General features: G+C 41.4%; 1 protein-coding gene across 1 annotated transcript in view; it reads right to left on the bottom strand.

The window, feature by feature from the left end:
* ATP10A (ATPase phospholipid transporting 10A (putative)) overlaps positions 1–21,408 on the bottom strand; it is a 55,088-nt gene extending 33,680 nt beyond the window's left edge. Inside the window, exons 1-4 of the mRNA XM_072135697.1 lie at positions 20,741–21,408; positions 7,415–7,619; positions 2,323–2,402; positions 268–374 (exon numbers count right to left, since the gene is read on the bottom strand). Coding sequence (XP_071991798.1) covers positions 268–374; positions 2,323–2,402; positions 7,415–7,619; positions 20,741–21,198 — 850 coding nt within the window. The 5' untranslated portion in view covers positions 21,199–21,408. The remainder of the gene's footprint in view (positions 1–267; positions 375–2,322; positions 2,403–7,414; positions 7,620–20,740) is intronic.
* Positions 21,409–21,740: the final 332 nt, after the last annotated feature.

Raw genomic sequence — 21,740 nt, 5'->3', positions numbered from 1 at the left:
GTAGTTAAAGCACTGACATTATTTGTGTCAAAAATAAATAAAAATGGATGATTGTCTAACAGATGACAATGGATGACATTGAAATTGAACAGATCAGTCATAAATCCCATTAAAATCAATGCAATTTTTTTTAATTTAAGAAGAAATCTGAATGGTAGTGTGAACTGAGCTTTGTAGTGAGAAATCGGGCAATGGATTTAGATTTGCAGTCTAACAATTTTACTTTATATAGTAGATGAGCAGCTCTAACTACTGGAAAAACAGTACCTGCATAGACAACTATTCCAGAGACAACTTCTGTATTTCTAAGAGTACATCCTCGCAACAGGAGGTTCTCCTTGTAGAGACCAGATTTTCTACCGTTTTTATGGACCCTGTAGGAAAAAAAAAAAAAACCAAGACAACTAATCAAAAAGAAGCAAAAGCAGTGAACTCATATGCTACATATGTTCTAAAACCTCCCATTAGATTATACTTTGTCTCATAGTCGCGGGTGATATCTTGAGATAATATTGAACACACATACAGAAAGGAATGATGATGGCCAATATAAAGCAGTCATTGCTCGCTTGTTTTTCCTGTTTAATTAGCTGACTAATTGTAATAACTGACAGCATATACTGGAAGCTGAGGCCTTCGAAGTGGAAAGATAATACACATGAATAATCATGCAGATGCTATTAATTAATTTGTTTTGGTTTTCACACTTCTAATCTCTATCCACAAAAGCCATCCCTGATTTTACACATATCTATAGCACTTTTCCTGGAATGAGCCCTGTTTGTGATTAAACCCACCATCTACAATCTCTACTTTCTAACAATGCCCCTATTATGTGTTGGCCCTAGAATCTAAAAAAAAAATATTTTAGGCTCTCCCCTCCCTATGCAATTACTTTATAGGACAATCTGTACAACATTTGGAGCCAGTGCATAAACATTCACCGCTTCTTGGGATAGGTGGAGAACACTATGAAGAATCCCTGACAAAATTTGTAGTCTGTGTCCAGTGAAGAAAATACCCAGCTGATAGAAATGAATGAAATACGACCCAAAAACTAGGAATTATCTGACATCCCTATAATCAGACATGCTCAATAGAAAATTAGTTTTTGTGAATTATTCTATTTTTCTTCATACCTTTTTATGCAAGGTCTTTGGGAGAGATTGCACTAAGAAGAATGAAAAAACTCACAGAATTCTGTGGTGCTCCTTATACAGCAAGTACAACCCAAGCCAATGTGTAAACATTTTACAAAGTAACAATTTGAGGTGAATAGCTTTTATGGTGAGACGAGTCCAATACAAAGGGGATGTAGCACCCTACTTACAAACCTTTGGCATCTACACATTTTTATAATAAGCAAAGGCTCCACAATAGCAAATATAATGCCCTAAGCAAATGAAGAACCCCTATTTGGTCAAATGAATTTACAAAACAACTTAAAAAGGGGTTATCCGAGAGCATCAAAATTACCTAACATTTACTTACCTTCGCAGTCCCTCCCAACGTCCCACGCTGCCATCACTCCAGTCCATGCCCCATGTAAACAGGGTCAGGGAAATTGCTCTGCATTGGTATTGCGGCCGACCAAGGTGGCAAGCCACACCACACCATTGGTGGACGTGGCCACCTTGGTCAACCGGAAGCTGAACACAGTGTGGCTTCCACGCCCATGTTTTTCTTACATGGGGCATGGACCGAGTGAGGGCAGCGCGGGACACTGGAAGGGCCCGCAAAAGGTAACAAACATTTTTTTTTTTTTAAACCAGCCTCCCCCCACCACCAATAGGTTTTTTGTGCTCTTTGACAACCCCTTAAAAAGGAACACCCTCTCCAGCTTTTACACCACTAAACTACTTTCCAATGTAAAAATAGCTAAAATGAAAAAAAAAACCATAGTTTTTGTTACAATCTAATTTTTTTCCGCTGATAGCACATTGTAATGAAGGGGTTAAAACGAGACTGCCCCGAGTCATCGAGAGACCCGAGGCTGTCATGGCAATTGATCGTCGCTCCCCGATGACATCATGGGGAGCGACGATCCTTGGAAAGATGGCGGTGCATGGGCGGGAAAATATGCAGCAAAGACTTACCAGCTATAGAGAGAGGGCTCAGCCCGTGAGTCCTCTCCATGCACACGCACCCGGCATGTGACATTATACTACGTCACATGTAGGTAAGGGGTTAAAATCAAGATTTCAGAACTTAAACCTTGTATTTCTCATGAAGAAAAACCCCACTGGAAATAAAGTTGAAAATTCTGTGAAGAGATTCTGCAAGAAAAGAATGGAAAATCCTATACATGAATAAAATACTTACATGTATCCACGAAATCTGCTCAGGTCATTATTTGGTTTCTCACATTCAATAACACTGTTAAACTTCATAGGATCAAATTCCTGGAAGAAAAAAGGAAGAGAAAAGCTGTTCAGCAGGGAAGAACACATGCTTGTATAGGAGTGAGCTGGTTTCCGCTGTATATTATCATGTCTAGGTTTCCATATTTAAATGCTGTGTAAACAGAAGGACCTGAAATAGGAATTGGCAGCAGGAAATGCCATTTTTGTACTAGCCTTCCCAAATCCCAAAGGTAAAAAAGTACCAGTCATCTAAAAGTATATCAAGCCCATATGCTACTCATAGGCAATTTGCAGACATTTTTCTAATAGTACCACAAAAACATAAGATGTATGGCTTTACCCTTTATAAAGCTTTTCTTTCTCTGCAGATTTTTTTTTTTGGATGAAGTTTTCATCATAGGTCTTTCAGGCCAAAAATAACCCAAATCGATAGAAATAAAAAATTTTCACATTTGCACCACCATTTATAAAGCGTAGCATAAGGAAAGGAGCTTCCAAATCCCTTGAGTCCCTCAACATTGTAGCACTAATAGAAGGAATTCAGAGCTGATCACAATTCATTATAATCCAGGCAAGGAATAAAGATGAAACTAGTTAATCCCATCTGTGTAGTACTGAATTGTCACATTTCATAAGGCGTAACTAGGAAATATGGAAGCTATGCTCTCACTGGCTGCTGACGTTGGCAAAGTCATACTAGCGTTACCACATTGTGGGACTTTATCTGATTCTCTGAATAACTGCTCATTTTACTAACACGTACAGCACAAAATGCTGATATGGCGCGTAGCACACCAAACCTGTATCCTGGGATTTACACTGCAAAGACTTTCCCATGGAACAAGTAACACAGAACATTATGTCTAGCGGTGCTGCCACTTGTTTTCAAAGCATTTTGCCTTGTAGTTTTTACATTTCTTGTCAATCAAGATTTAAAGAAATTCTACCATCAAAAACCAGCCCGAACCAAACCAGGGCCACTTTCAAACAGATCCAGGCACTGTGACGGTGGCCTCATTTCTTCTAACAAACTTTTACAATTATGCTAATGAGTGCAAATGGCTACTAGGGCTGTTCTCAGGGCCCCTCCGTACTGCAGATTGACAGGCTCCTTGACAAGTCTCATCACAAACTGGACAGAGTCAGTGTGTGGGAACAGTAGAATTCAGTGGTTCATTTAATACAAAGAACAGCAGGAATTGGTGGTAAGGTCAGCTAGTATACACATTGTGCCTAACTGGCACTGTACCCACATCTCAAAACACAGCTATGCCAAGTACACATCAATACTGGGAAAACACTCACAGCCTACACTATGTCACTCTCCAGAAGGAAGCAGGATAATATAGAGCTGGATGGTCTATATCAGTGATGGCGTACCTATGGCACGGGTACCAGAGGTGGCACGGGTGCCAGAGGTGGCACTCGGAGCCCTTTTTGTGGGCACCCAGGCCCTCACCCCAACACAGAGTCTGCCAGCTAGGACTCAAGGTTTTCTCCTGTGATCCAATAGAGCCCAGGACGTGTCATGCTCAGCGCTATTTGGCTGCCAAGACTAAAGGAGGCGCAAGAAGGTGTGGATAGAGATGGATTGTTATTGGAGCTCCTGCTCTGGGTCCCCTGATCCTTCCTCTTCAGGGCACCCTGGAGGGAAGCTACAATCCAAATTTCTCCATCTTTCTATTGTATTGGTGAACTCAGGACGCCAATACGATTAAAACCTGTGATACACCAGGGATCAATCACTTACTGCTTAAATTGTCATGTTGGCACTTTGCAACATATAATTGGGTTTTGGTTGTAGCTTGGGCACTCTGTCTCCAAAAGGTTCGCCATCACTGGTCTATATGGACATGAATGTAGCCGAAATGTGTACAATGTATATATTCATCCACAGGATAGGATATAAATGTAATAGGTGACCCCCAAAATCCACCAGTCCCCCCGACCAGATCCATACCATCAGGGATTCCAGATTTCAGCCATCTGGTAAGACTTATGAAACCCAGAAGCCCCTAAGTTGTGATGTACATTTGGTGAACTTGTGGTTTTTAATCCTATGGTTTGCTGGGGTCTCCGGGGACTGCCAACGATCAAACATTTATGTCTTTTCCTGTGGAAGGTTGAAGGTTATTAATGACACTTAATCAAATTTAAGGGCAAATCCTATCCACATTCTGTTTAACAAGCCATCCACCATAAAATAGAATATTGGACAATGGCTAATCTGCTGCAAACCAATTCAGAAGGTACTCCTTTGCGACTAAAAATGCTTCTCAAATAAGATGGGAGGAGTACTTCTACTCTGCTGGAAATAATGTAGTGTGACCACTGGGCAGAACGCATCTTCAACCTGCAACTCCACCCATTACCGACCCTCACTTATTAGGACGTTATCCCCAGCCCACAGGATAGATGCTAACTTCCCAAGTTGGACAAGACATTTTAAAGGCCTCTTGGTCCAAGATCTGATAAAGGACCACAAGATGGAATCTCTGCTGTGTCAAGCAGCAAAGACCCATCTCCCAAGCGTATGCCAGCTCTAAATTTACAGCCACTGCTGTAACACTATGTAAATCACTTTTTATTATGAGCAGCCAAAACCCATTGAGACAAGATGAGACAAGTCAAAACCAGGAGTGGTGGAACAAAGCTATAATTCTTTCCATTATACCTTATCTCAACACCTAGTTTTGGCTCACTATAACGGATGCAAAAAACTGATTAAATAATGAGATGTGAACTGACCCTAAGGCTACACAAGTCTTTGGGACACTGAAGTGTTCCATGTTTGTTGTATCTCTAAAATCTTTGCAAATCTGATGTACACTTGCAGATATTATGACTTAAACCATGGGATTACTATTGTCTAAGGAACCTGAAGGAAGGGAGTGAACCCCAATTAACAGACAAAGGAAATCAGAGGTACACAAGAAAACGTCCTCACAGCTTAGACATCACATCCTCTTAGGAGAAAACATTCCAGGTCTGTTTTTAGACTTTATATGGAGCCTGAATAAATTAGAAGGGAAGGTTCAACATTCCCCTGAGTACATATTATTTTTTCTCTGCACCAGAAGGCATCCGAGTCCCCAGATTAAAATAGAAAAATGGAGACAAACCTGATAACATTCAGAAATGATAAATACGCCTGTCCGCGTGCTCAAGGCTCTATCCTGATTTGGCCACTTCTAAAAATATTCAAGGGGTATAAAGCGTCTCACTCCTGCAGCAGAAAAGAAATCCTTCAGGTGGAAAACTCCAGCAGCGGAAAGCACTATATATTGAGACGGGCATGTATTCAGAAGAGAACTGGCAGGTCTGAACACTGATGCAGTGCACACAGGGCACACATTCACTGAGTACACACAGACGGAAGACTAGCAGAAGATGTGAGCAAAACATTCCATGTGCAGTAATGGGTGCGGTACCAAAGTACTTGCAATACAGAAAAGGCATTGAGCGTCTGCTCACAATGCAAGTTCTGTTTAATAGTTCAGTAAACTCCAATTGCCTGGAATGTAGCTAGGTGGGTCACAGTAAAACCTGATGTTTTGACAACAGCAGAAATACTCTGTCCCCACTTGTTCTTTTCATAATCATTAAAAAAAAAAGTACTATCTAGAAAAAAATGAAGATGTGCTATCACATTACAAAACCTGTAAAGCCATTACAACTCAGATTTTCCACCAGTATTCCATGCCCTGTTTTGACTGCATGATGAAATTTTTTTTTTCTTGCTATTGCTTATGTAATATCCTTGAAATACAAAGACTGTTAAAAAAAAGCTAAAAATACATTGATGGAATGACTTTCCTACCCAATATATAAATGGATCCATGGATTACTTATAGAGCATTTTATTTTTAAGGCTAAGCTTTGTGTTTGATTATCATTTCCTGAATGTTAGTTACTTTCCAGTATAATAGAGTGTAATATAATAAATATTTCTTGTAAATTACAGAATTTAACAAACTACTTACTCCTACAATTCTTGTAGACTAAAGAGTGTTTGTCACCAGGTGAGGTTCCTGAAACGTGCTCTCGTGCAATGAAAAGTATTGGTGCCATTGTTACTGAGACCTGCTGTGCACAGCCAGATTATTATGTTTAGGAGTAACAAAGCAGACATCAAGGGCTACTCCCAAATATCAGCAGGCTCCCAGTGGTCCCCAGCCCTGCATTTTCCATTTCTAATCACTATTTCAAATGTTTTTTTTCTGTAAATCCACTTTTATCAGTAAATAAATGAAACAGTGTAGGAAAAACACACAAAACCAAAATAATGATCAGAAACAAGAACACTGCCAAAAAGGAAGACCCTAACATGAGAATCTACAAAACAAAATTCCACAGCTGACAAAACATGCCATGGATTATAGACATTAAATAATAGGGTGTAGACATCTAAAAGGTGAAGACATTGATAGTTTTCACTTCAGATGTTAAAAGTTATTGATTCATTGAGTTTGAATGGCAAAGCTGTGTTCAGACTTCATTTTCCTTCCATTGGAAGGATGGTGGCACACGCACCGCTTTGTCTGCGTTTGAAAACGCAAACAAAGCCGCACCCACCGTTTTTTCAATGGAAACGCCTGCGATCGGGAACGATCGGGCTCATTCCCGATCACAGGCGTTTCCATAGAAACGCCGATGTGATCGGGCCGAAGTCTGCCCCGGTGGGCGCGGCTTTGTCTGCGTTTGAAAACGGTGCGTAAGCGGTGCGTATGGCACCAGCCTTAGGATGCATCAGGACGATTCCCGGGGTATCCTAAAAATGGATGGCTAGAACACATATCACAGTATGCTTATCCAGTGGAACGAGTTGAAGTTTGGCTCCTCCCCGTTTTAATAAATATTAACAGAATACATTAAAATTTTGTGTGTCATATGTCACAATTATATTTGACATTTCTCATACAAATACATAAATTTGACAACCCCCCCCCCCCAAAAAAAAAAAAAAAACCCAAAAACAATATTGCTTCAATGACCATCAGACAAATTCAAGTGCTTTATTATACTAAGAAGAATAAAATGGGTTTTCTTACCAGCTCTGAAAATTGCTTTACAACTTGTCTTTGTTTAAGGTTGGTCTCCCCATCCAGATTAGCAGTTTCTATATGACAGAGCCCATCTGGATCACTGGATGAGAGCAGCAGTATGTCAGCAGGGATGATCTCATTGCAGCGCAGCTGTATAAAGTCACCGACTTGCACTTCTTTCCAGAATTTCTCCACATATTTCCTTTCAATCCTAAAGAAGTCAAATGTAAAAAGAAACAAAAGTCTTTAGATTCACAAAGAAATGCTCTGTACACTACTAATATATACAATTTACATTCAATAATAAACACATTTAAAATCAGAAAAAAAAAAATGAGCCATCAACAAAAATTTTTTAACTACGGCCGAGTTTCCACCAGCGTTAATAGTTCCTGGCTTTCTAAAATAGAAATAGAATCTAAGCATGGATAGTAGACAGAAGATCTTCCCTTAAGTATCCATTACTACTGCCTGGCATGCATGGGAGGCTACCTGTTATGTATTATGGAGAAAATAGTGCATCCACTTCTCTAAAGACTCCAGCAATGCAAGTCATGGAATATCACACGTCTTTCTAGGTACAACTGCACAGTCTACTGCTATCAAAGAGACAACTACAGAGAAAAAAAACTGGTTGCAGTCACAGCATTCTGACAATAGGTAGATACAAGACACTACACTACAAGATGTAAACACTAGTCATTTTAATGGCCACTTTTGGCAAACACTAATGTGAGATTTTGCTGTATTGTACAATATTAAAAAAAGGAACACTTATTTATATTCAATATGTATGCAGTTGCACAAAATGTGTCAAGATGTAAACATTCTTCTACTTTCTAATACAAATATAAAAACAGTGTATGTTTAATCTTTTTGAAAGACTAACAGAGAGAAATGATAGAAATCCCCCTCCTTTTCTACATTTCATCCACACATCTAGTCCACATGTCCGCCATACATTCCTCTTATCCTGCCGTTTCCTTCGTGGTTCCTCTGCCTCTCAATGCGTCTGCAGCGTCCCTAGTAACAAGTACGCCGATATTGGAAGTGGCACAGCAGCGATACCCTTTGCCAGCGAGTAAACAGCTTTGCCAGCGAGTTAGCGCCATTCCTAGGAGTACAGCAGTACTATTCGATATGCTATGTGTCCTAGTCTTTACCACATTGGCCGATTATGTATGCAATTTGGCCTATATACCATCATACACGGTTTTGCTTTTCCTATATTGATTTGCATCAAGTCTGCCTGTTCACCATGAGCAAACTATATACAATGTACGCTTAATTATCTCATACCGTCACTACATATACCTTATATGTTGTGTACACATATGGAATCTATTAGCGGTCTTGCGACTATGAATACATGTATGTCATTATTTTTACTGATGATACATTTTGTTTTCATATTTCAGTGTTTGATAAAGGCTGTTATATCAGCCGAAAACGTTCACATGAAATGTAGGCCATATGTCCTAATAAAATCCCTTTTCAGCATACTGGAGTGCTCAGACTACTTTCTGTATAGATATTTTGGAGATGGATCCCTAATCCTAAAGCACCCACCCTTATATCTGATGTGCATCAATACCTATTGAAAAAAGTAGAGAGGAATGACAGGTAAAGGTATGTGTGACCATCATATGGAAACGGGTATTCCGGGAATATGAACGTCTGATACAAAAACCCATGATGCTATAAATAAATGTATATAACAAAACTCAAGTGTCATTAGTTACAAAATGGAGCTTAAATAGTTTGATTTTATGGCCTCTTCAAAGTAGGTGAAGTTATAACCAAGATGGCCGCCACTGGAAACTACAAGTTCCATGATCCTTTAGTTCTCTGTAACTCCTCCTACGTCTTATTTTCTGGCCCAGTGATGATGTAACAGACTGTCCTGCCCTGTTATCATAATAATGATGTGTAACTGCCATCATGGCACATCACCACAACACTGGCCATACTGGATGCAATGGAACCAACCGGCTACAGCCAAAATTAGTGGAGCTCACATGACCTGCCCAGACAGGTGCAGGACATGTGATGTGGACATGTGACCAGTGACCACCTTCTGTTGTGTGTCTTCTCCGTGCAGAGGAAATTAACGGACTGATTAAAGGGCGAGTACAGTTTTAATTTTTCATTACAGTCTATGTCACCAGCATTTTCTCCAAAGGGGGGCACAGTTTTAAATAACTAAATTACTTATTAGCTTATATTTTACTGACTCATTTGTATCACCCTGAGCTGGTGCACGGCATGTGCTGCTTAGAAGCCCTATCCAAAGTGGTAGGTTTCCTTTAAAGCATGTTGAGCTGCTTTGGAGGAGTGCACAGAATCATTGGAGGTCCTACTCCAGGATTCTAGCTGTACTTGCCCTCCTACTGTCAATAGTATTGGTGTTCTTATATGCAGATATGGTTGAAAGCTGTGGCAGAGCAGGGAGCAGAATGTTACTGTTGAATTTGCTGTGTTGGCACTTAATAAATAACTTGGTTGCAGATTCGGCACTTGATTTCCAAAAGGCTCACCATCACTTTTTGTAAGAATGAAGCCATGTTTTTCAACCTTTGGATAACCACTTGTTCATGGTGGAACAGGAGCTGCAGTTATGGTGTAGACTTTATTTTCTAGTGAAGTTATTCAGGGTGTTAACTTTAACTATGACTCCACAACTTCAAGGACCATGGAGAAGCACAATGTATATGTCTTATATGTGTTATTAATTCTTAATGCCCAACAGCCACTGAACAGCCACTGAACCACAACCAAACATAGTACCCATCAAGGCTACTACCTTTTAAGTTCGGTAAATACTCTGTAATTCAATAATAAAGAAGAGAATCTTTACTCAGGTGATGAGTCTGTGTGCGATTCCTCCCATGCATGCATTACCTACTCTTTATCCAATTTTCAGCAAAGTTTTATACATACACAGTGGCTCAGGGGTTCAAGTGTGTAATTCAAGACACCACCACTTCTGGAACAAGCTGCCAGCAGTGAAACCGAGGGGTCCAGTAGATTTATTTTACCACCATACAGTTTTGAAGCACCTCTTATTTTGAACTAGGCAGCTTTTTTAACAGGATTACAAAAAACAAAACACCATTTAGACAGGCAGACAGAGTAAAGCACCAATATGTGGCTACAAAAACATGTACATTCAAAAAAAAAAAAAAAAAAAAAAAAAAAAAAAAAAAATATACCAATGAGACAGAAGTGGAAAATATTTAATAAATATTTAACAATAGGCGGAAAAATTACATATTTATCATGGCTACAGAGACAGGTTCTACAACAATGAATAGGGCTTCATCTGCTGCCCCCTACCAGACCACAACTGTTAGATCAGAGTAAAAAGCACATTGTTCTTGCTGTGAGGTACAATGGAGTACAAGCTAGAGCCAAGTACTGGCTGATAAAAGGCTGCAATAAGTAGTTTCCTGATTGTTCTATTACGACCAACACAAGTGGCTAGCTCTATTCAGTGGAGGCTGCTGCTGGGAAGTTCAGATCACAGTCAGGCCACCAATGGCACCAACAATATGGTGCCCAGGAGTATAGAGAATCACACTCTGCGGCTCACACTTACAAGCTGGCTTCAGAATGCATGTTAGCGGGGGGATAGAAGTTGGATGGGCAGGCAAGTTTCCAGAACCATTTCAAAAGTTAGTAGAGGCGGCCAAAGCTTTTAGGCAGTTATCGGCCCTCCTTACCATGTTTGGAGGCACTTTCTGATAATTAAGAGAAAGGCTTGGTGGGGCTACAGGCTGTTAAAGGGAACCTGTCAGGCAAATGTAGCCCCCAAACCAAAAGGTCCTACCTTATTTACTGTAGTGTGTTCTTCAACATGAGGATATTAAAATAAGTCAGTTGCTCCAATGAATTATAAAATAACCCCCCCCCCCTCCCCGGCTCTGCATTGCAATCCTGTGAATTGAGTCAGTTGGGTGTTCCTGAGCTGTCCTGCAAGACCCCCTTCCTGCTCTGGTAAACACGCCCCCTGCGCACCTCACACTAACCTGCAGCTCAGTAATGGATGTGAATGACAGGTGCAGGAGGCAGGGTGTGTACATACCAGAGGAGGAAGGAGGTCTTGCAGCCTGACTCAGGACAGCTCAGGAACACCCAGCTGACTCATTCACGGGATTACAATGCAGATTGCCAGGTTCAAGAAGAACAGAACAATCAATGACGCGCATAAATGAAAACGCAAAAGAAGCGAATCAGAATTTTCAATGGACATACAGCTTGAGATCAAGTCTTTACTCACTAAAGTGGGAAGGATCTATGGAATTGAGTTTTTTGATGAATATTGTAACATTCTAATACATCAATTTATGGTTACATTCTTATGCATCTTGTTTTCTTGCACTATCATCAGGTGGTTATAGTCAAGCAGCATGTTATAGTCAAGGAGAAGCTGAGCAGATTTATGAAAAGTCTTGAGAAAATATTAGATTTTTTTGCTCATTTTATGCTAAAAAGTCAAGGAGGCAGTGCTATTATTGCATGCAGAGGTGGCTGCCACTCAGACTGACGCAAGTAGGTCTGTCTGTCCTGCGACTTCATGGATTTAACTGTAATGCTTCTTCTGCAGATTACATTAAATGGTCCAGTTCCCCTTTAATGTAAGCTGATCAACTTTCCAAGTAGATGAGATACAATGTATCTGCCATTCACCATCATTGTGATGTGTAAACATTACAAGAAAGACTTCAGGGGAAATAGAGCAGGATAGATGAAGAGAATTGGTTCTATTCTAACAATATCGGTTTGTGTTGACAGTAAACCTAGATCCGTAAACTTTAGGTGCTCTGCAAACCAAGTCATTCACATGAACATTGTGGTGATAACTATTGCAACCTCAAAAAAAATAAAAAAAAAAGTGCTAGCGTAATACTTTTGTGATATGTTGTAGCATTTTCACTTCTTGCCAAGCACCAGGTGCAGGTCTTATCTCGCTCAGTTTATTTGCACAGAAATCATTTTCCTACCAATGTGGCAGGGGATTTACAGTAAAATATTTACTGTACCTAGCAGAAATGATTGAATCATTCATCGAAAACTAATCTCGATAACAAATTTCAATACTTTCCTACCAGCATTTCTAACAATATTTTTGTATTTCGACTTGCCCGTGACAGATACAATGTAATATTTGTTTTCATATAGTCACGTCAGATGATGTGTGGCAGGAAACAGACGGTACGGTGGCTCACTGGCCAAATAATCCAACTGGAATGTGGAGATTTCACAAGAAAACAATGTGGGATTGCTGAAAGGGGTTGGGAATAGAAGTCACATGTAAAACTGGAAACAGAAGTCATCTTTAGCTGACAAAAATCAAGCTACAAACAAACCATTGGTTCAACAAAAGTGTATAATAGGTGGTGTTAGAAAAACACCATCTCATAATAAAAGTTGTATATCAGATTTTTTTCATTACTTAAAACGGTTAGATAGTGTAAACAAAAAAAAAAATTAGATATAATGAAAATTAACTGATGGTCATTTGGTTTTTTTTGCGTTTCCATGTGTCACTTCCCATCTTTAAAAATCCATAACTTTTATTTTTCTGTTTCCAGAGCCATTTTTTTCTGCCTAACAAATTTTACTTCCTAGTTACAACATTTTATATTCCAAGCTGCAAAAACAGCATTTCTAGTGAACACAAATTTTTATTTTTTTCTCTGCATGTGTCAGAATTTATTCCTTGGATTAGAATGATCACGGGGATATCCATTTATGTAGATTTTATTAGGTTTTAATAGATTGTAAAAAATTAAAACCTTTATTATTTTGCCATATTCTGACAATAACTTTTTCATACTTCAACGTATGGAGCTGTGAAAAATTTTTTTTTTTGTGGGATGTGATGAGGTTTTCATAGCTTCCATCCTGTGGACTAGATGACCTTTGAAACACTTATAAAATTTGGCGGAAGTGGCGTTTCGAACATTTGGGTGCCATTTTCTGTTACAAGGTTCTCCGCCAGCAACAACAGATTTTATATTTTGATAGATGGGACACTGCAATACTTAACATGTTAATGATTTTATTTGTTCAGCATTTCATGAAGGGCGGGGAGGTTGAATTTCTAAGTTTTTAACATTTTTATAATTTTTTTTAGTTAATTTTAAGACCTTTAAGGTTACTGCAACCCTGGTCTGATTGCATCTACCATATAATGTAATGCTACAGAATTGCAGTATATGGAGAAATTTCACTGGATCTATGACAGAGTGCCTCAGGCTCACCGTTATAGATTCTACTAAATCTCAGGCCCTGGAGGCTCATACAGACTCCAGGGCATCATAGAAACGATAAAAACAGACAGTCGCTCCCTGATGAGGTCACAGGGAGCGACGCCCCATTCCAAGATGGCGGTGCTCACGCTCATGTAAGTGAGCTCAGCTTGTGAGCATATATCCTTAATTGCATTATGATGAACATCCACAACATGAATTCTGGATGTTTTTCTTATTTTTAATCTAATTGGCTTAAAGAGGACCTGTTACCCTTAAAAATCGGCACCAAAGTAAGCAGCTCCTATTGCTACAACAGTCCCAGCAGTGTTACATTGCTAGCGTTATCGGAAACCTCCGATAACGCAAACAAACACTGCTGCGCTGTAAACTAGAAACACCGGACTGCATAATGCAGCAGTCACCTCCCCTAAACCCGCCCCCTCATTAAAACAGCGGACCGTTTTGAGAGCAGTCCAGCATTTCTAGTGCACAGTGTTTGTTAGCGTTATTGGAGGCTTCTGATAACGCTAGCAGTGTAACACTGCTGGGACTGTTGTAGCACTTGGAGCTGCTTACTCCTTAGTAAACAGCTCCTAGTGCCGTTTTTAAGGGTGACAGGTCCTCTTTAATAAAAAGCTGCCAGTTGCAAATTCTGATTTGCTATACAGCAGTCACCTCCATTTACATCACAGACAGGATAACAATAGAAGATAACTACTCTATAGAATAATTCTGTTCCCCTACTGATAACATGTTGACAAATCCTATCTGTACTTGGCACGCTTACAGAGCTCTACCTAGACCTCAATGAGTCGACACAAAGTCCGTTGGTTCCTATAGCCATTAGGCTGTAGTAAATGCAGTTTCTAAAACTCCAAAAATATTGACCATGCATTGGCTGACAGCTAAATTGTGCGAGAGGGAAAGGGTTAACTATAAGTTGTAGTTTCCACTATTTTGTTTAATAAGCAGATAACCAAAAATAGTTAATTTGTATGAATCAAAGAGGAAATCCCCCAGTAAATATTTAGACATTATTGGAAGAGCACTGGACGAAAACAAAACTCTACCAGTTTCATTTCACATCTACAGTCAAAAGCAGAAATCCTATGATTACAGCTGTTGGCTGAACACACCATCTGCTGACAGCCACCCCTTCACATCACATAAATTACTTGGCCTGAATGGGTAGGAGATAAGATCCTGCAAGCCAATAACAAAATAAAAGGATCGGGCATGGTCAATTCCAACTGTCTGATCCTTCTGTCCCCAGAAATCTAATCAAGGAACTGTTGCCTAATTCACAGGTTTAGATTTTACACAAACCTTCTCTTCCCAATAACCACATAAATTAAGTACAAGAAATAAAAATAATAAAAAACACAAAATAAAAACAGATGAGAGGGAAAAAAGTCACATTTAAATATCTCTTCATTTTTTATTACTTTTTTCTATTAATTGAATTTTTTATTACTAATTTCTATTAATTGAATTCAACTTAAGAACCTATCTTGCACATAACCCAGCGCTGCTTGTACATATGTTTTTGTTTATACTGTACTTTATGTATGGAGCCATTTAAAGATAACACCCACCTGTTATCAGAACATGGCAATAAAAAAGTTCTGTTTTCCCACCAGGTTTAAACTTTTCCATTAAGAGGAAGGCATTGTCCAGTACATTAAACTGGATTTTTAGATGGTGCTACTAGGATGAACATTATGGGCTTGTGAAAGGGCTGTGGAAGTAAGGGGATACCAGAGTTGTGCTATTTATTATGAGGACAACAATATTACTTTGTTCTATTATAACCTTCCCTTCATAATTAGTTGTTTATGCAGGAAATCTTACTTGGAAACACAACGTTACAGGATCCATAAGTTATCGCTACTGTGGGTTGCTAGGATTGAATTGGCGATATGTAATGAGACATAAATCACATTGCACACATTCCTGCTTCCTAACACCTTGCTGTAAACGTCTCTCCACCAGACTTCCTTCAGTTCCGCTTTCACACAATGATTAGTTTTCTATGAAATCCTGTTGACATGTGTAGCTTTTTTTCATTTGCAATTTGTTTTTCCGTTTTTTGCTTTGTTTGTATAAGCATTGTATATCTAACAAATATAGTACAAGACACCCTGCAGTCACATGTTACTAAGTCAATCTTACCTTCTTCTCTCACAGATGTCTCTGAATACAGACAACATGCAATGAAGAGATCAGAGTTATAATAAAGCACTTCTCCAAATACATCCTAATACTTGAATGTGTGCTTGGTTTCAGGCTTGGCCAATGCATAGTTTATTTTATAGATCAGCTAACAGGTGGTGGGAAGGGGGAGGAGGCTTAACCTACTGATATGAATTCTGCCCATAGGATGTGGAATAAAAAAAAAATTGCAAGTGTGAACACTCCAGGTTTTCTTGTTGCCTTAGGATTTTCAGTTTGTGTAATAAAGCAGTCCCCTCTAGCCACCAGGTATAATACCTTCTGGAGACAGTTCTTGTTTACACAACAGGCAAGCAAAGGCCAGCTCTTCTATCTAGTGGAGGGGGGGGGGGGGTATCAGCAAATGGGTTCTACAGAGGAGACGGCTGGTTTAGGTAATCCACAAACAAGATATTGTCTGTTTACAATCTAGCTCCATTATCACAGGGACCAGATGAAAGCAAATTCAATATGGCAGATTTACCAACCCTGCAGGAGCGATGCTATATAAAACCAGCCATTGTGAATGTGTGCAGCTGAATGGAGATGTGGTACAACATATAACCTATGGACAGATGTGGCGCCGTTTCTGGAAGGAAGCATTTTTGTTTTTCTAAACCTGTATAAACCCCTTTAACGAAAACCTAAAAGAGCATTTCAGATAAGAGGAAAAGAATCCCCCCATCCCGTATTAACCCTTTACATACATATATACAGGTACATCACTAGCTACATGTGCAAAGGAGCAGTGCCCATAAAATGACCATGGTGGACTAGATGAATGATTGACCAGCATCATGGAGAGACATAGCAGTCCCTTCAACCACCATGATGCAATTGGGAGCAATTATGGCTTCTGTAGCTATAATAACCAAACTATGTTCGTCATGGCCGATATCCAGCACCAATCTCCAGACGGTGAGACTAACTATTAACATTAACATTATACAGTAACACACTTTGGTTGTTCAGGCCTTTTATATGGCTGAAAACCCCTTTTAAAGGGGTTGTATCAACTTTGGGGAAAATTTCCGATCTTGAGACAGACCCTTTAGCAAAATCCGAAACAATATTCCACCATGTGAAATCTGTTAAACAAGACAGGGCATAAGTGTCAAAATCCACAGTGGGAAAACCTGAGATGCAAATTTTGACATGGAAGATCTGCCTTGTCCGCCTTGTAACCTATAAATCCACCATATGGAAGTTGAGACTAAAACAAGAAATAGGTCACAAAGCAAAGTAACAAAACAACACAATATATAAACTTTCACTAAGGAGGCTTTACAGCCAATTAATTCCTATAGAGAATACAGTCCTACAATAAGAATGTGGAACCCGTTAACACTTTACTTGCAGCATGAAAAAGATAATTGTGTTGCTGTACTAAACACGGCCATTGGCAATGCTGGAAAAGCTTTCTAAATCTGCCAAGTTCCATTTGGATCAGAGAAATAGGATGGAATTTAAGAGTTGGCGATCGCAGAGCACAGGCACACTCGCTTGGACAACACCATGGGTGTAGAACGAAACGTTCCACTGGAATAAAGCAATGTGAAGCAGATGTAGGAAGCTACTGTGAGGTCTCTGCCTCTCACACCCATCTCATACCAAGGAGAACAAACACAATAGGGAAACCCTTTATTATTGTAGCGCCCAGAGCCTGTGTCTGCAGGCTATGGGATCTTCAGAGCGGAGGATTTTCAGGACAGGATGGGAGTGACACTACACAATAACCTACACGTGCTGAATGAATGACCCTGCCCAGCCAATAAAACAAACACTGTCTGGCCCTAGTAGTACATGATAATGAGGTTAGCGAGGATGCAGAGGGGCCGCACTGCCCACATCCCTCCCCTCCCTACTATGAATGGAAAGTACAGTGCTAAGATGCATGCCTAAAAACGTGGCAGACTCTACTAAGAAGCTCCTTGTCTCCATGCTCACATAGAGGCGGACTGGGGTGGGCTTTTGTTTAACCCCCACACATCTGAGCATTACTGAGCGCTGGATGTCAGCTGAGATGCATGTGAGTCAGTATGGAGCAATGCCTCTCTGTAACCCGGCTGTGTCGCAGTATATAGACGTGTACCGTGTTCCCACACTCGTCACAGAGCAGTGCAATGCCAGTCCTTACCACAGTCCTATCATGTCACCCTGTCATACCAATGCTTGACTGCCTGATGTATCGCAGAAACTTTGCACCATAACACCACTGCGTGTTGGTCATTTTCTGGAAATCAGGAATATTTCTAGGGAAGAGATGCCTCATTACTGTTATGTCATTTTTTTGTCTTCAAAATGTCTCCCAACTGTTGCATCTGCCAAGTTGCGCCAAATTTGTGTTTTTTTAAAAATCTGCTCCACTTGTCATTCCATACAACCTACTCCAGATTTGGGGCTCATCTAGCCATTAGGAGGGCCATGATCTGGACCCATAGACTTCTATGGCTCCCAGTGACGGTACGAACACGGTGTGTCACAGTAGCGTCACCAAGTCAGGCACCTGCACTGAAAAATATAGGACAGGTACTATATTTTGGCAGATTTGGCCTATGGAGGGAGAAGGGATGAGGAGATCTGGGCCTGGGTGTGCACATAAACCGTCTGAAGGCACCCATAATGTGTTAATTCAGTTGTGAGAGAAATGTATACACTATTACATTACTCTAAATACACTCTAGTCCCTCAGTGACACAAAAAAAACAAACAAAAAATGAAACTAGTTGCGCCAAATTATTGACTTTTAAATTTAAAATGTCACATATTTACTGCTTAACACTTCATGTGCCAGATTTATCAGGCTACTATAGTAAAGCTGGCAAGCAAAAGACCCCCAGTGACTTGTGACACTGTGGCACTTCTGAACGCTGGCCATATCTTCCAGCGGTCCCTCCTGGCACTCCCCTCTCATGGTAGATGCCGGCGGTGACCGTAGCGCAAGCCAGACTCTATGGTGCAGCATTTCACAGGTACAAGTCCAACCTGTCTCTATCAGTCTTGCTGTACACAATTTCAGTTGCCCCTAGACACGACCCCGTAGCTTCTGTCTTAGGGTCGGTTGGCAGGGAGCTCAGAGACACCGACTACCTGTCAGCATTACCTGTCAGCATATGGTGAGCAGAGTAGTGATGTTAATTCCGGCTCTTCTTAGTGCGCTGGATCATTAGGCTACACTCACCAAGAGCCGACACTACTGGCTCCCTAACGGCTCCATATTAAAAATATAATAGAAAGCCGCAGGCCTGTCATTCACCCCACACCACTTTTATCCCCGTTTGTATCGGGTTAAAGGGAGTGTGGTGAGCAGGTTAAGGGGCGGGGCTAAGTGAGCCCTTTGTGCCGGCTCGTTCATGAACAACACATCACTATGGGCCCAAAACCACAATGAGATAAGTGATCTGGGGGAAGCAGGCACATATCTGTGAGATGTAGCAGAGCTCACAGTGTAAAAGTCTGTCAGCCTCTGTGTAATCATCTCTGATCTGTCTCCTCTCTTTTTCTATGTGTTAGTACAATGTCAGAAGCCAGATGAAAAGTGTATATACACACACACACACACACACACACACACACATTGCCAGCGCACAGAACTAGATGGATTATTCTGTGTCTGCTTAGAGAGTCCCGGCCCACACCCTGGGATTTTGCTCTGAACAGCCTATAGCAGTGATGGCAAACCTATGGCACGGGTGCCACTCAGAGCCATTTCTGTGGGCACCCAGGCCATCACTCCAGGACAGAGTTCACCAAACAGAGTTCACCAAACAGGACCAAGGCAACTTGGAGAGAAGCTACAATGATAGTCTGAATTTGCCCTCCTTCTTTCAACTGTATTGATGGCCTCAGGCGGCCGAAAGAAGTGGAAGAACGAGGAGCATAAAGTTACTGCTCAAAATGCCACATTGGCACTTAACGGTAAATAAGTCGATTTTGTTTGTAGTTTGGGTACTCTGTCTCTAAAAGGTTTGCCATCACTGGCCTAGAGAGTGACAGGAGCTAAAACAGCAATAAAACTGAGTAATTTGTAAAGTAAGGGGATAAAGTGATCTTTATTGTAGTAACATCACTAGGGGATTGAGATGTAAGAATTTTCTGTCGTGGGAAAACCCCTTTAGAGGACATTACCACCAGAATGAAGGATTGTAAACAAGGCACACTGACATACTGGTGTGTGTCTCCCTCTGGCAGGATCTGCTCTTCTTTAAGCTTAAGACCTTGTATTTACAATAATTCACAAATTATGCAAATGAGCCTCAGGGGCTCCAGGTCCTATAAACATCAATGGAGCATGGAGACCCAAAGGATCATCTGCATAATTTTAAAAAAATCTCTTTTCTTACAAAAAAAGGCATAAGAAGAACAGAGGGGGCACACACCAGTATGTCAGTGTGCTGTGTATACAATCCTTCATCCTGGTGGTAGATTTCCTTTAAAAGTGCAGTGCATACAGAGCCTAGCATCAGGGTGCATGTTTATTCACAGGACACATACAGCTACCAGAGGACACGGACTGATGCATCCCCTAGTGACCCATCCTCATTCAGAAGCATGACCCCCTAACTAATCACATGATGGAAGACATATTTGCAATGATTACAAACATGCATATAATGGTGAAGGAGGTATTATCAGGTCATGGTGCTGCCTGTAAGCCTCACCATCATCCAACTGACCATCAGAAGACCACATCAGCTCTCCTACACTCATTACCAGCAGGCCAGAAGTAAAGGACATCTACCATCAGGTATAAGGTATATCCACCATCACAGGGTAAAGCTGATGGAAGATGTCCTTTATTCCATATCCATCTCAGCCCCGGCCCCGCGCCAGTGGGCATCAGCCATGCCCTGGCAGTACCCACCTGCAGTAGACCAGGCAGTCCATGTGGTTGATCTCCTTATCAGAGCGGTAGCGGCGGTAATCCTCCCACAGGTCTTTGATGGCGGTGACGGCCAATATGAAGAGCACCGGGGCCAGCGCCAGCTCGGGCTTGAACGCGTTGACGGCGGGCACGAAGTTGAGCAGAGCGATGAACACGAAGTAGACATTCGCCAGGCGGTGGAACTGCTCGAACAGGTTCTTGGGCAGGAAGGAGAGCGCCGTGTACTTGGTGGTCTTGATGGAGTTGCCCGCGTACTGCCGGTTGGGGTTCTCCGCTGCTGTCTTGCCGGTCGCCTCATAGAGCAGGTTGGAGCGGACGCTCCTCGCCTTGTTGTCCTTCTTGCTCTTCCTCCGCTTCTTCCTCCTCCTCGCGGTGCCCTGCTCCTTCCTTGCCACCTGGCACTTGGGGTCCCCGTCTCCTCCGGCCGCCGCCTCCATCCTCCACGACTCTACACACAAGTTACTCTCCCCGCATGTCCCTCGCTAGACACAGGCCGGCCGCCTCTCATCCTCCGGCGGCGGGAGGTCGCATCACCCGTCTCTTCGGGAACTTTTTTTTTTTTTTCTATCTGATATTTTAGGCTCCCGCTTTGAACTTTCGTCTCCAAACTTTTGAGTGTAGCAGCAAGCCCCGCCCCGTGTCTCCTCCCCCTGTGTGAGCTCCGCCTCCGGTGCGTGTCACCAGCAGCAGCAGCAGTCCGCTCAGTTTCCGCTCCTCCACTGCTCAGGGACTGGAAGATGGGGGAGGTCATCGTATCTCCGTATCATCGCCATGTCCGCCGAGGAGGACGCAGCATGGGCGGACAGTCTGGAGGAATGCACTATATCATTGCCTGTCCGGACATACCTCCATATCTCCCCCTCTAATAGCCACACAATGTATAATGTCCCTATCGTGTGCCACCAAATGGGTAATGTCTACTATGTACTACTATGGTATAATGCCCCCATATCATTTATCCTAATTTCACCTACTTCCT

Source organism: Engystomops pustulosus, chromosome 2 (genome assembly GCF_040894005.1).
Source record: "Engystomops pustulosus chromosome 2, aEngPut4.maternal, whole genome shotgun sequence".
Classification (NCBI taxonomy): domain Eukaryota; kingdom Metazoa; phylum Chordata; class Amphibia; order Anura; family Leptodactylidae; genus Engystomops; species Engystomops pustulosus.
Note: the sequence above shows the minus strand (reverse complement) of the source record. Positions and strands in the feature narration are given on the sequence as shown.